Raw genomic sequence first — 16,673 nt, 5'->3', positions numbered from 1 at the left:
TACGAGGCTTTTTGCAAGTATCCGCATTGTCCGGTAGGTACCTCTATGGTTCAAATGACTCTGAGCACTATGGGACTTAACATCTGAGGTCATCAGCCCCTAGAATTGGAACTACCTAAACCTAACTAACCTAAGGGCATCACACACGTTGTAAGGTGTCAGGCAAATCCAACACCTTCCATGAAAACCCTGACATGATAAGCAAATCCAGTAGTATGTCACATAGCTCCGAATAAATCGTGACATTAAATTAACCAAAGTAATACGAGTAACGAGTGAGCAAATTGAATACCACAGACTAACACAAGAATGCCTAAATGCATGTCATACCTTCCCACCGTGAGACCGACGCAGTTCCGAGGGAGAAACGAGAACAGAAGTCGAGAGCAGAACCGTGTTAAGCTAGAAGGCCCAGCGATAAGGGACGGACTGTACACCTACGTCGCCAGCTAACCACTAGGGCCACACCACCTGCAGGTTTTAGCGTGAGACTTTTTCGCGTCTCTGTTACTTCAAGGACCACCCCCCAGCCCATGTTAAAATCTACAGCCCTCCAGAAGAACAGTATAGATCTTACGATAACGCTAAAAGGACCACACCAGCTGCAGGTTTTAGCGTGAGACTTTTTCGCGTCTCTGTTACGTTGAAAACTTTAAAAACATTGCCCCACCACGAAAAGTATAACGTTTCTCATTGGATAGACAGAAGTTTTGTAGGCGGAGCTTAAGGTTTGCATTGAGACCCTGATTGGTCAGATGAAAACACAGCCAGATAGTTTTTTTTTAAACCAACTTCGGTAAATTGTAGTAAGGAGAAATTAGGAGAGAGTTAGTTCCGAGACAGCGAGCTGGATGGCTGCTGCGCCGGCCGCCGCCCCCCTGACGAACACCGACAAGGTAATGAACGCACGCGATGCAGCATAACAGCGCATAAAGCTTCACTCAGAACTGCAGAAGTCTCATCAGTTACACCTCCTTTTTGTGTAATACTAGTGTCCATCGTCAATTAAAGCTCATGGTGTTCACATTTGCCACTTGAAGTAAATATCTGAAACGCGATGATTTTTCTGTTATTGAGAAGCCACATCAGCCACTGTAATTTACGACAAGTTAGATAAGTTATTAAAGATAATTGAGGGTCACTATAGACCATTTTGATAGTTTTTCTCTTTTGTGAAACTTAATTTAAACCTAGATTACAGATGTGACATGGCATGGGTCATCCTTCGATCCATTGTAGAACTTGGAAACCCATTCAGGGAATATTTGTTCAACTTTTTGTTGAACGCAGTTGGTTTTTACCATCTTGTATTAAAACACTTCCTTTTATCAATAGTGCAATTTATAAACAATGTTTTGTGAGTCGAATAAAATTTCCAATGGTAAACTTAACTGCTTTTTCGACGTTATTTTACCAGCTAACTAAAAATAGGAAAGCCTTGAACCCCTCCCACTAAATTTAGTTAGTATTAAGATTCTTTTACAGGGAGTGCAGTGGAGCTGACGCTGAGATCATTTAGTATTTGGTTATATCATCGCTAGTCTCTTAGAACTCTTCTGAATTCTACATGTCATGTGTGGTCTGGCGTCTCGTTACCAGCAACAGGTCCCAGGTTCAAACTAGTCAATTCCCTAAAGAACACCCTCAGAGCGTCGTTGCGCGAAAGTGGTAGGGAGACACGATATAGAACAATCAGACACCACCATGAATGTTTAGAACGTCCATCCCCGAGGCAGGATTCGAACCTGCGACCGTAACAGCAGCGCGGTTCTGGACTTACAATCTTTTTTTCCACAAGATGTATATGTAAGTGAATGAATCAGGTCACATGGAAATGTTTTATGATACTATTACAGGTTACCGCGCGGTCTTAGGCGCCTTGTCACAGTTCGCGGCTCCCACCGTCGGAGGTTACAGTTCTCCCTCGGACAGGGGTGTGCGTTTTGTCCTTAGCGCAAGTTAGTTTAAGTTAGGTTAAGTAGTGTGTAAGCCTAGGGACCGATGACCTCAGCAGTTTGGTCCCATAGGATCTTACCACTTACAGACTTCGGAAGGGAAGAACCTACAGGTCATGACTTCTTATTGTGAAGCACGTGAGGTGGAGCAATATTTTATCTTAAGTCATATGATTACTTTAATTTAACAAAAAACAAAACCATAAATGAAAATATTGACGAGAGATTTCATTAAACTGTCCAACTAAACTGAAAACGCCCCCTTCAATTTCTCAGTGTATTTTTTTCCAATAAATTATTACCCGTTCAGTCCGAAAAGAAGCGAACTTCCACTTTGGGCAAACAAAGCTATTTCTGGAGTTTATTAGGTCCATTACTAGTGTAGGTGACAGCAGTTTTTCCCATAACGAAGCCATTTTCCCTGAAAACACTTTAACAAACTCGCAGCCGCTCTCCTATCTGGTGGCAGCACGTGCTCGTATCTATTCCACCCTTCCAGGCAGGACGTCTTCAGACATGTTACATGCACAGTGTGGTACTGAAACTTCTTGGCAGACTAAAACTGCGTGACGGGTGGGACTCCAACTTGTTACCTTGCCTTTGGATGTCGATGCTCTTAATGACACATATCCAGACACGCCTCACATCCCATCCTCTATTGTCACGTTTGGAAGGTAGGAGAGAGGCAATAAGGCAGTGAAAGCAGGTGGTGAATTGTGCCTGGATTGCTCAGTCGGTAATAACATTGCTCCACAAAGACAAGGTTCCGGGTACGAGTCCCGTGAGGCAATGGAAATTTCAGGACCCCGCTGCAGAGTAAACTATTCAATCTGGAAACTCAGCCGGTGTGCTCGGCGGGAGTGGTAGCAGCGCAGGGAGTAAGTGCACTGCAGGGGACTTACCGGAAAGTACTTGAGGATGAGCGGGTTGAGTAGCGTGGCGATGGCGTTGAAGGCGAGTAGGACGAGGCTGAAGGAGAGCACGACGAGCAGGAAGGGCACAGAGCGCATCAGGCGGCGAACAACGGCCATCGTGCTCAGATCGGGGCCCTCCTCCCCCGCAGGCACTTCCTCCCGCGCCGCCATGGCCGCGCTGGGCGGCGTCTTCGGCTTGTCCTGGAAAACTGAGCGCCACAAACAAGACAGTCACTCGAGGAAACATGAAGTTACACTACTCGCCATTAAAATTGCTACACCAAGAAGAAATGCAGATGATAAACGGGTATTCATTGGACAAATATATTATACTAGAACTGACGTGTCATTACATTTTCACGCAATTTGGGTGCATAGATCCTGAGAAATCAGTACTCAGAACAACCACCTCTGGCGGTAATAACGGCCTTGATACGCCTGGGCATTGAGGCAAACAGAGCTTGGATGGTGTGTACAGGTACATCTACCCATGCAGCTTCAACACGGTACCACAGTTCATCAAGAGTAGTGACTGGCGTATTGTGACGAGCTAGTTGCTCGGCCACCATTGACCAGAAGTTTTCAATTGGTGAGAGATCAGGAAAATGTGCTGGCCAGGGCAGCAGTCGAACATTTTCTGTATTCAGAAAGGCCCGTACAGGACCTGCAACATGCGGTCGTGCATTATCCTGCTGAAATGTAGGGTTTCGCATGTATCGAATGAAAGGTAGAGCCACGGGTCGTAACACATCTGAAATGTAACGTCCACTGTTCAAGGTGCCGTCAGTGGGAACAAGAGGTGACCGAGATGTGTAACCAACGGCACCCCGTACCATCACGCTGGGTGATACGCCAGTATGGCGATGATGAATACACGCTTCCAATGTGCGTTCACCGTGATGTCGCTGGATACGACCATCATGATGCTGTAAACAGACCCTGGATTCATCCGAAACAATGACGTTTTGCCACTCGTGCACTCAGGTTCGTCGTTGAATACACCATCGCAGGCGCTCCTGTCTCTGATGCAGCGTCAAGGGTAACCACAACCATGGTCTCCGAGCTAATAGTCCATGGTCCTGCAAACGTCGTTGAACTGTTAGTGCAAATGATTGTTGTCTTGCAAACGTCCCCATCTGCTGACTCAGGGATCGAGACGTGGCTGCAAGATCCGTTACAGCCATGAGAGTAAGATGCCTGTCACCTCGACTGCTAGTGATACGAGGCCGTTGGGATCCAGCACGGCGTTCCGTATTACCCTCCTGAACCCACGGATTCCATATTCTGCTAACAGTCAGTGCATCTTGAGCAACGCGAGCAGCAATGTATTGATACGATAAACCGCAATCGCGATAGGCTACAATCCTACCTCTACGTCGGAAACGTGATGGTACGCATTTCTCCTCCTTACACGAGGCATCACAACAACGTTTCACCAGGCAACGCCGGTAAACTGCTGTTTGTGTATAAGAAATAGGTTGGAAACTTTCCTCATGTCAGCACGTTGGAGGTGTCGCCACCGACGCCATCCTTGTGTGAATGCTCTGAAAAGCTAATCATTTGCATATCACAGCATCTTCTTCCTGTCGGTTAAATTTCGCGTCTGTAGCACGTCATCTTCGTGGTGTACCAATTTTATGGCCAGTAGTGTAATACCATAAAACCCCGCCTCTACCCTTGGTAAAGGTTGCAGTACGGCCACAATTTTGTTCGTGTATGTCCTATCCAGCTGAAGTCACTAACTGATGACTAGATTCCACAGAACTACCTCACCGCGGAGATGCTGACTACTATATTTCACTGTCAGTTGCAGGTAGTCCTAGATATTTTCTGTGGGATTACGATTGCATGATTTAGCGGGCTTGTCTAGGTGCAATGGTGTGCCTGTGTGTTCGTCAAACCACGAATGTATGATGCAGCCCTGTCAACACTGGTGAAAACTTGGAAGACCCAAGTGTCCACAGCGCACGCATCATAAATATGAAGAAGAAAAACACTTGGTCACGAGAATGTTGAAGTAAACGTTCTCATTCATGTCCAAGGTAACCTGAATGAGCGGTTCCAAGTTATGCAACAATAAACAACCCCAAAACGTATCAGAACAATCTCCGCCTTGAACTACACCCTCCATATACTCGAGGTGAAAAGCCTCTTTGGCACATCGGTCTACTCGATGTTGTGAGCACATGAAACCATGAGTACTTTTATCTGGCCGCAACTGTGGATTCTTTATTGTTTTAGGAGAAGGCTCATCAAACTAGAACACTTGAAATGCTAAAGCACTTTACTACGTTACTGAATAAAAGATTCACCTAACTTGGACACACTCCTTTACTACAACAGTACTGGATAATTACAACTGTCATGAACTAGCAAAGCACTATTTGACGCCCTAATTAGCAAACTATCGTGAGGTACAATGTTCAACATTAACAACACTACAAGTTCATCTGAAACCATAACTACTCGTGGTCCTATATTATGATGTTGACTGCTCTATGTGAGGTTTTGAACTGGGCTGAGCTTTTGCACGCTCAGCACTTTATTGACCTCAGTGTGAGGGCGCTACAGTACCAGGTTCAAATGGCTCTGAGCACTATGGGACTTAACATCTGTGATCATCAGTCCCCTACAACTACTTAAACCTATCTAACCTACAGACATCACACACATCCATGCCCGAGGTAGGATTCGAACCTGCGACCGTAGCAGTCGCGCGCTTCCGAACTGACGCGCCTAGAACCGTTTGGCCACCGCGGCCGGCACAGTACCAGGGAAGAGACGTGATCTTCAAGAGCGCCTCCCATATGTCGTTGCGAATTGCAGCGAGCACTCGCTAATGTCTGTTGTATCGATTCACGACTTTAATGTGCCACCGCGATCTCTGGACGACACCATGCTCGATGCCTTGTGTAATTTGAAATTAAGGCAAAATGACAACTCGTGGAACCACCCCATACCTGTCCAGTTTCCATGTAGTTTGGTTAATGGAAGAAGTCTAATTTTACGTGCCTATCTGAATAATAGTCTTTGCGAGGTACTCGACTCTAAATATCTACTGCATGCAATTTTCTTCGCCATGTTCGCTCCGAAATTTGTCGAGTTGGACCATCATTCACAGACACCATCGATTTCTGACGGATTGTCATTGACGAGTCGTCACAGCCATTTCCATTTCCTGTCGCTTGTGATCTTTTCACGACTACTGTTCTTATGCCATATTATACGGCTACGAGTGACAAACCATTACTTGTAGATACATAGTACAGTCTGCGTTGACACCAACAAATCGTGCAACTTCATTCACAGTGTGGTCATGGCCACGTTCAGACACTACAGCACAGCGCAGAATAATTATTTGTGTTTTTCTACTACCATCCCACTGATCTATTTTATGTTTAATTTAAACATAAAATAAATAAACGTGACTGGTAGCAGAAAAATGCAAAACATGAATACCTAGTTTTTTATTGGCATAAAGTTCCTACACCTTCTAGGAATAATGTATGATCATAGCATGGGTTCGAAGTGATGACTGACGATTTCATTGCATGTATTGCAACTGTGTAATCCATTGACAGAACTGAACTGTGGATTCAAAATCATTTTGCTCGATCTCTTTCATGATTGATTTTCCAGACAGGGATGTAACTCGTGCTCCACCAGTAATTTCCTACTGTACATTTCTCTTAACTACTAGTTGCTCGTAAGTTTCTGTCAACGGCCCTAAATTTGTCCATAATTAGGTTGAAGCCTATTTCAAAGCTCCCCTTTTCTCATTCATTATGCTTCCCAGTTTCTACATACAGCTGCAGCATACATCAAATGCATGTGTGGCAGTTCCTATAGCAATTAATTCTACATTTTCGACACCCAGTTCTTAGCTATTTACAATGGTGAACTCCGCCGTGGACACATTACAACTGCATTATTCATTCACATACTCATACAGCCAACAATATTCTTTTCCGATCATTGGTTCCTTATCTCAAATCATCAGGATTATATCTACGTGTATGCTGCGGCATACTGACATCTCATAACTCAAGTGTACACTTATATTGAAATACCAACGATTTAACGTTGTATATGTTAGGATTAAAAATATACAGACTATAGAAGATCCTAAATTGAGCATTCTAAGATTAAGAAACAATAGTCGGAAATGAATATTTTAGCTTTTTCGTGGTCTTGCATGAGTTATTCATGCGAGGCACGTCTTCGTAAACTGTCAATGTTTCTTGACTATCCGCCTTAGGATGCTGAAAAGCAGTGCATAATAGTCTGTGATGTGTCCACGATGTTGTTTACCAACGTTTATAGTTTGTATCTGATTATCGAAGATGGAGTATTAGTCATTAAAGGAATTTTAACACAAGGCTCTTTAATGTGTGATGCGGAAGCATGTTGTAACCCGAAAAGCGAATGAATAAAAAGAGAAAAGTTTCGAAACAGGCGTCATTGTAACTGAAAGAAATTTATCGCTGTTCATACAAACTTCCGAGAATCTGGGTCTTCAATCTACAGAGATCTTAGGAAGAAAAATTAAACTAATTATGTGTGACAGTCACTTTTATTTAACAAAGTTATTTGTAAGACGGTCGAGCTAAAAGAATCCTGACTGACGTCATGTTCATACATTTTCATCATTGTGTGGCTCAGAAACACGAAACGATAACACTCACAGTCCAGAGGTTGTAGAGATGTACAAATACAGTGCCTTACAAGTCAAAGGGTATTACCAGCTTACTATGGGAATCAAAGATTTTCTATGTCATAAACAATACCAGCTACCGCGCAGCCTTTATAAACTCTTCAAATTTTAAACAGTTTCCCCTTGTTCCACATGGAGGTATAGGACCAAAATGAGAACCGCTTTTCCGACTGTTGGGACAAAGCCATAAAGGGAAACTTATGCCAGCAAAATACGTGGTCAGTTCATTACGTCACAGCAGGTATGCTTTGACCCTTGTTCCTGCACGTAAGTTGGCAATGACCCTATTTTTTGGGGTCAGTGACTCACTACAGGGTGGCATCTCCGAAGTCATAAAATGCCTGACCGTCACCGCCCGAGTCCATTCAGTTTCAGCTTTGATGTCATCTAACAGATGCAGCGGCTCCGTCGCGGACGCGTTTTGCTATAGACAGATGCCGCCTTGCACTTAATAATGGTTTAAATCGAACAGAACTCGACATTGTTGCTCACGTACACTTTCCAGGGGAGATATCGATCTAAAAGCTTCCTAAGAAACGAGCAGTCCCTCGGAATGACGGACACAGGCTTCCGCCACCTGTTTGGCATCAAGCTCAACATTTTTCACTTTTCTCTTTATACGTTCCTACGCTACAAAACAACACTTAAAAGGCGCCAAATATAAGACATCTGGATTGGATGGAGTAGTATGACAAAAAATTTTAAGTTTCTGGTAGAGGGGTTTCTGTACACTTGACAGGAAGGGCCTCATTTTTCCTACCTAATTTGGCGTACCGTGGCGTCTGCTCAACCTTTTCATTGGCGGAACAAAAATGTTACTTTCTGCTTGAGACGCGGGAAGCGTCCGCAGTAATGACGCGCTCTGCGATTTTATCTTCACACCGAATTTTGCTCTGAGCAGAGTGACTTCCGGTTCTGCTTCCACAGGGGACACTTCGGCCTCTGTTTGCAGCAAGTCACTTCGCGTCGTACACTCGGTAGAGATACTTTGGGTTCCGCACGCTGCTGGGGCATTTCGCGGTCACGACGCTCTAGGTGGAAACTTCTCTAGCATACTATTGTGTCGAATCTCGTCCGAGGGCGATGCAGCAGAAGTGTCTACACAGCCGCGCTTAGCAAGCCATCAGCATCTCCCGAAGCCAGCGCCTTCACACTTTAGTGATGGTGAGATTTACGGGCAGCACCAGCGGTATAGGTCGCTAAAAATTTGCGAACTTTTAACAGTTTCAATTAGGTTCTACCTGGCTACTGTGGCAGGCACAGTTGCACAACTTTATTTATATTCCAAGTATGAATACAATCACTGGTGTCGAGTCGCGGATTTGATTCAGTTAAAATTGAATGGGTTCGAGAGCTGAACTTACTATCACGTGCTTCCCTTCTTGGACTTTGCCAACCATAAGTCACTTCAGTTTTTCTTGTTTTGTGTTTATTGTTGTCGTTGCATTTGGAGTAACTTTTAATAAATTACTTGGCAAAGTTTTAACGAAATCAACTTGTGCTAATAAACTCAGGAATTTGCCGTATCTTTGAATTTCGCACAGTTATTTAGCGTGGTTCACAGGGGAGAGATCTAGATAGATAATTAAATGGCATCATTTCTCATGCTCTTTTAATAGCAAAGGAGAGGGAGGCAGAGCGGGGGTTTCGCGTGTTGATCAGGAAGCTTATGCCACAATGTTTCCTTCCCTTCCTGGCCAAATTCCATGATTACTTTTTTCCGTTATTTAGATTCCTACAGTTTATATTCGGGTAGAGAAGCACTGCATAAGCATTCATTGGCGACACAGCTACAGAAGAGTGTTCGAGGTGAGCGTCTTGTCAGCAACCCACTCTTAGCAATTTAGAAACATTTCCTCCAGGTGTCGTCTTTGGAATAGCGAATTTGTTGTCTCGTTGTAGGTATAGTGTTTTTGATAAGAGCAATGCTTTGCTACAAGTGTTACAAATGGAAAACGTTCTCTAGTTTCGAATTATTTTAAAACGAACACCCGGTAAGTCTGCAGGAGGCCGTGACACAGCAGTCCTTAGGTATGATGCAATTCGTTTATTGTTGGTTTGATATATAAACAGGCAAATGTTATTACAAATCATGAAGTTTTTTGTGTACCTGTATTCCTTGAAAGTAGAATATAGATAACCACTTGCAATAAAAATATAATTATATGTAAAAGGAAATGTCATACCTAATTCACTGACTCATCATCACCAAGACCAAACGGCTATGGAGAGAAACTTGAAGTTTATTGAGGGTGTTGCAGTTATACTGTAAGCATATTTCAAGAAGGAAGTTTTAGAAATTTCATCCTTAAGGAGATAAAGAAAACCGGGGTTGAAAGGTTTTATAAATATGTCGCTTAAAGGTAATTTTGAAGCTATACCTATGAAAATTGGTATTAGGCCTCTCAGTCAGAAGTAAAAAAATAAGTGTTTCAGCATTTTTGGTAGTCCAATCCCTAAGGTTGTGAAATAGTGTGTGAACGCTTTTTTAAAAATAAATAATTATGAAAGAACTACTAAAAGCTACATCTATTAAAATTGGTATTTGATTTCTCGGTTAGAAATTAAAAAATATGTTTTTCAGTGTTTTTGGAAATTCAGCCCTTAATGTGGCGAAATAAAGGATCTCGGTTAGAAATAAGGAAATATGTGTTCGTGGATGAAAGTTGCTATGGAAATATCACCACAAGGAAACGCAACAGGCAGGATGAACAGAAGCCTCTGACTTCAGCTGCAGGAATAAATTTTTGGTCGGAAGTGCATTCGGGAAAGACCATGCATCTGTGGCCTTAAATAGGCAATATATTCTACGTAAGTTGAGCAGAGGATTCTAAGCTACTCATTTATAATCACTTCTTATTTCGTAACTCAATATGATTAATCCAATAACGCAGAAAAACCCTACAGTCATTTTGACTGTGAAGGATGCGGTTATAGTTTGCGTCACCTGGGTCATATTTACCATGTATTTCTTCTTTAATCACTTCTTCATCACTAAAATACAGAGTGTATAATAACAGTATCGAAAGCTAACACGGAGGAAACTATATGACAAAACGTTCTAGCAAACGTTGTGAAAACGGTTTCTGTGTGAAAATCGTAATTGTTGACGAGTGGCTGTACGCGTTTGTACGAAGGACGGACACGTGATTCTTTCCTTTCAGTAGAGATACGTCAAGCAGCACGTCCCAGTCGCAGTTACAATCAGAAACCGCGTTCAGCTGCCTGAGGAAACTTCGTAAGTTGCTGCATCCGAATGCCTGCGAGGTCTGCTGCCGACAGCCACAGGGGATTCCTTCCGCAGACGTGGAAATTTTAGGGAGTTGCACTCACTCTAGCTTTCCGAGGTAATCGTTGCAATGAGGTCCCTTATATACCACAGATTTCGGTTTGTTATTAAGATACGTATAAAAACAGCAGTGTACCCTTGTTCCGCATCCGTTTCATCTTTTCGGAGGCAAGTAATATGCAATGTTTACTCACATACATCGACGCTTCTTCTTTCTCGTAGCAATGTCGTCTGCTAAAAAAGCTGAATTGCCCAGTTTACTATGAAAGTGTCACACATACCATATAGTTATGTTTCATACCGTGAGACGTTCACAGAGGTACATTTTGCGTCTTTAGGTTTGACACACTTCATAATTCCCGGAACACGTCCACGAAGTTGAATATATTCCTTGAGAAACTGACCCACCACAACTTTTCTATATTCATGTTTCCACTATCTGACTTGATTGCTGTCAGCGACAACCGAGATTACTTTTCAGGAACGGATAGAAATATTACAAGCCTGCCTAGGTTTTTCATTTCAAGTGCGATATCGGTTACATTCTTGACCTAAATTGTTAATAGCACCGTCAGCTATCACGGTGTTCGATATTTGTGTGATAACCATGCATCCCGCTTCACTCTATAGAAAACGTCTTACATGGAGAAGAATATTCTTAATACCTAAAGGGTACTCTCGGAACGAAGGAAGTTGTTGAGATTTCCAGTAAGCATTCCGAAATTTTCCATAACTCCTGGCCTAAATCTAAATGTCAGGAAGCAGATCTGAACTCTACTCTTCTCGAACACCAGTCCAAGGCCGTAGTCATCGCGTAAAACAATGGAAAGTATATTTTGAGAACCGTTACGACAGATAGTCTGCAGAGCGATATTGTGACCTCCAAAGTATATTTCGAGCAAGAAGAATGACGTCAAGATAAGGAAGATTATGGAGCCTACGGAAGCATTCAGAGTCGGTGTTCCAAACAATTTCCCCAACAGCATTACAACTTGTTCTGCTCCATGAGCATCATAACTTCTTGTCGAGTAGATCACAGATGTAGAAGACCTTCGGGGAAATGTCTGATAGGAACTTCATAAAGCAAAAACCGAGACTTATCTCGAGAGTTTCATGAAATGGTTAGCTTGTCACAATCGAGAAGTAAAACATTCTTTGTGGCTCAAGTCTCCTGCCGTCGTACACGTCCTTCAATATCTCACACGTGTTGGTTGAAGCTGAAATACATATGAAAAATACCTATTTAATGAAACAGGAAGGAAGTCTTGCAAAACGACGAGGGTCTAAACAGGCACAAATATTCCTTTTTTTCTGTTTCAGTTTCCTTAGTGTGACTGATGTGATTCTCCACCACTTCCCATTTGTGCCACTCATTACATATCTTAATATCTGTTACATCCAACATCCTCAGTAATCTGTTTCATGTATTTTAATCTTTGTCTCTCACAATGATTTTGCCCTTCCACTGACAAAATAAATTATCGTAAATGTGTTAGAACCAGCCTTTTCTTCTTGTAAGTGTTTCTGATAAATTTATTCTTCTTTAGTTCTTTGCGGTACATTTTCGTTTCGTCCTTTATCTCATTGCTTCATTCCAGCTCCCTTTGTTGTAATAACAATAAATGCTTCCAGCTATTCCTAGCCAGTTTACCCATATGCAATATTTTAGTTGCGAGTAATTCTGTACTCCAGATCTGCAGTCTCAGAAATGTCTTCTTTAATTCCGTGTAGATCTTTAGTACTGGTAGCGTGCATTTGTGAAGTAAGGTTTCTTTGCCTATAAGAATCTACTTCTGTTATTCTTTTTTTGTGGTTAAGATTCCTAGATAGATGATAACTTCTGCTTCTTTTACCATCACCCCGACTATGAGATTTAAACACTGTCTGCTCTCTTTACTACTATGTCCTAAATTATTTACCTTTAACCGAAAGACTGCTAATTATCCTTACCAGCTCATTCAATCGATTACGATATCCCTCCTCTAGTACAGGACTGGGTCATCGGTTAGTCATAGGTTGCAGTTCCCTCTTAACGTTTCTCTGGTCTGAACTTCTTTTCACCTCCTTTGGTTCAAATGGCTCTGAGCACTATGGGACTTAACATCTGTGGTCATCAGTCCCCTAGAACTTAGAACTACTTAAACCTAACTAACCTAAGGACATCACACACATCCATGCCCGAGGCAGGATTCGAACCTGCGACCGTAGCAGTCGCGCGGTTCCGGACTGAGCGCCTAGAACCGCTAGACCACCGCGGCCGGCTTTTCACCTCCTTCGATACTTCTTCGACAAAAGTGTAACTAAAATCTAGTGATAGTGTGCAATCGTGCCCAGCACCCTTCATACAATGAACATCTCTTTCTTGATGCTTAGCTTTTATTACTCCCATTTTGTTATGGTGGTAACTGTCGATGATTCACTTGCCTCTAAATTCATACTTCTGATGCACTACCACTTAGTGCTCATCAGTTAATCACTGCCGTTACAAATACACCACGCTTCTCTGGAAATATTAGCAATGATAGCCACTCTGTTGGGCGCATACGGAGCTATGGTTATCAGGTTTGTGTTTTGACTCCACATTGTGATTTTAATTACTTGCAGGTTTCCGTAAATAATAACTCAAAATTTAGTACTTCGCATGCGATGAAACTTAACCAAAATGCATTGTAGAGCACACAAGACGGCATAAATGAAAGTAAATCACAATTCTAAATTAAAATTTATCTTCAAACATAGAATATTTTGAAATATTCAAAGTGGATGTTTCAAGGCTATAGAGTGTTGTTACTCCGTGCATTAGTAAACCACATTCAGCCTGAATTGTTGTGCTGTTAACTTTCATGAGCGAGCTCTAAAGTAAATAAATTTCCAACGTTTTGTAAAGCTGCACTCGGTTCTGCAAAACTTTGGAGAAGTGCACTGCAAGCAGTAACATGCCATCTGTGTTGAAGTTGTACTATTCATTATACTAATTATTTTCAGCTTGTGACTATGTGCAATGGAATAAATGTAATTTACATTTTACCAAATGCGGCCGGCCGCGGTGGTCTCGCGGTTCTAGGCGCGCAGTCCGGAACCGTGCGACTGCTACGGTCGCAGGTTCGAATCCTGCCTCGGGCATGGATGTGTGTGTTGTCCTTATGTTAGTTAGGTTTAAGTAGTTCTAAGTTCTAGGGGACTGATGACCACAGCAGTTGAGTCCCATAGTGCTCAGAGACATTTGAACCATTTTTTGAACCAAATGCGGTTCGCCGCTATATGTTGAAGTGTCTTCATTGTTATGAAATCACTGCACGTTTTCGTTTAAATGCAGGACTTTTGATATAGTTATTGTTCCATTATAAGGATAATATATAAAAAGTTGGTCCCCGGCTCTTTCTTGCTGATGAGGTATGTTTTGTAAGTCAGAGTATGTTTTGATGTTATGTTATAGGTGACCTGTTCCTCCTCTGCCTCAACCACTAAAAATATTTGTCATTCCAGCAATACAAACTGTACACACACCTTTCCACATGCTATTATATTTAGTTTTTGCAGTTTGGCCACCTGTAGAATTTATGTGTTTGATGATTCAGTAAACCGCGGAGAAACGCATCTGAATAAATTTAAATTCCACTTATTCAGTTCTACAAAGACAAAAATAAAAAGCTGACTCAATATAATATTATCAGCAGCTGAGAGCTGACCGATCAACAACACTGAGGATCCTCTATTCCATTTATTCCGAATCCAGAGGTCGAGCTCGCCACTCTGTTCACTAAATTGTTTGTTGAGGAAGCCATTCACCAAGGAAAAGATATGTCGCATAGTATTGTCGCGTTCAAGGATAATGGCATCAGCGTTTTCACTGACATACGGACGTACATATGCAAAAAGACGCTATCTCTGCATATCTGAGCAGTTACAGCTCCACGCGGGAATATATACTAGTCTAATCGGGCACCTACATATCTTTTATGCAAATGAACCTATTTAGAGCTGCACAAAGTACTTGGAAATGTCATTTGACCTTATTTTGTGCCCACGTTTATTTCATTCCTTCGCTGTGAAATTGTTTCCTCGTTCCAGACCAATCTGCCCCGGTGTTCTTTGGTTTTTCCTCGTGATCAACTAGTCATCTTCCCATAGCTGAAAAATTTCGCTTAACCAATACGCATGGCACTCCACAAACAGATCATGTCGCGTCCGGAAACATTCCTTTCACGGATGCCTTTTGGATAATTATGTGTTCCACTCTCGCAGCAAATCAAAATTCACCATCACTTTACACGCTAAACCGAGAGGAGTACCGTCACTTATTGTTCTGAAGTCGCGTGGTTATGTTTACGTGGTCACTATAAACGACCCTTTCAATGAAGATAATTCACCGCATACACGCCATAGTCATGAAGATTTCTGTAGACAGTAGGTGATCATATCACCAATCCTGAAGGCGAGCACAGCGTTGTTTACGGGGTTGCGGTTCTATTTCTCAGATCTCTCAGCCTAACACGTCGGTCGTCGAGCCCTTTTACTATTTTAGAGAGGCTCCGTATCTGTATTTAGCTGCCGCGTGGGATTAGCCGACTGGTCTGAGGCGCTGCAGTCATGGATTGTGCGGCTGATCCCTTCGCAGGTTCGAGTCCTCCCTCGGGCATGGGTGTGTGTGATTGTCCTTAGGATAATTTAGGTTAAGTAGTGTGTAAGCTTAGGGACTGATGACATTTGCAGTTTATATTTTGCTATTATTGCCACTCACTGTCAACAATGGGACGAACATCTAACCAGCTGTCTGAGTTTGATCGGATACTGTTCTACCAATGACTTTCCATTGCATTTGGTGCCATTCTACCAACTTGGTTACTCCCACTGCCATGTTTTGCTCTCAGAGTTAACAACTGTCATCCTTCTACAGTAAACTGAAGCCAGTAACTTTTTCAAAATATTCGATTATTTCATAAACCAGTTTTTTTAAACTTTTCAGGCCGGTATTCAGATTGTGTACAGGAAAGTTAAATGAACATTTCATAACGTGATGCTACGTGCTGGTTCTGTTGTAGCAAGATAGAGAAATATTTTAATATAAAACCAAATTCGGTTTATTGCACCTAACATGATAATATGTATATGTGTATTAAATTATTTTAACAGTAGAAGGCTTGGATATTGATCTTCATAGTACAAGATGTATTCTTTGGAAGGTTAGTGACATAGACATAAATGTAGTTAGGATGTGTAGGATGTAAAGAGAGGGATCTTTGTAACAAGCGCCAGTTGTACATTACATGCTGGATGTTGGAAATGTATTGTGACAATCTGTATACAGGGTGAGTCACCTAACGTTACCGCTGGATATATTTCGTAAACCACATCAAATACTGACGAACCGATTCCACAGACCGAAGGTGAGGAGAGGGGCTAGTGTAATTGTTTAATACAAACCCTACAAAAATGCACGGAAGTATGTTTTTTAACACAAACCTACGTTTTTTTAAATGGAACCACGTTAGTTTTGTTAGCACATCAGAACATATAAACAAATACGTAATCTGTGCCGTTTGTTGCATCGTAAAATGTTAATTACATCCGGAGATATTGTAACCTAAATTTGACGCTTTTAACCTCCGATGTTCAGTTTCGTGTTGTAACAAACACGGCCCACGGTCGGCGAGCAGCATCTGCAGGGACATGTTTACGATGACGACCGTGTTTACGAGTGTGGCTGTAGTGCACTGTTGTGGTTTGGTCTAGCTCTCGCAGTGTCCGCATGTAGCGCTTGCTGCTATTGTTATTCTGCATTCGTCTCCGCACGCAGACCA

At 42.3% G+C, this 16,673-nt stretch overlaps 1 protein-coding gene across 1 annotated transcript in view; it reads right to left on the bottom strand.

Annotated features, from left to right (window-relative positions):
* Positions 1-16,673, bottom strand: part of LOC126297754 (feline leukemia virus subgroup C receptor-related protein 2-like) — a 77,602-nt gene that overhangs the window by 28,295 nt on the left and 32,634 nt on the right. Inside the window, exon 4 of the mRNA XM_049988927.1 lies at positions 2,858-3,078. Coding sequence (XP_049844884.1) covers positions 2,858-3,078 — 221 coding nt within the window. The remainder of the gene's footprint in view (positions 1-2,857; positions 3,079-16,673) is intronic.

This window comes from Schistocerca gregaria, chromosome X (assembly GCF_023897955.1).
Source record: "Schistocerca gregaria isolate iqSchGreg1 chromosome X, iqSchGreg1.2, whole genome shotgun sequence".
Taxonomy (NCBI): Eukaryota; Metazoa; Arthropoda; class Insecta; order Orthoptera; family Acrididae; genus Schistocerca; species Schistocerca gregaria.
Note: the sequence above shows the minus strand (reverse complement) of the source record. Positions and strands in the feature narration are given on the sequence as shown.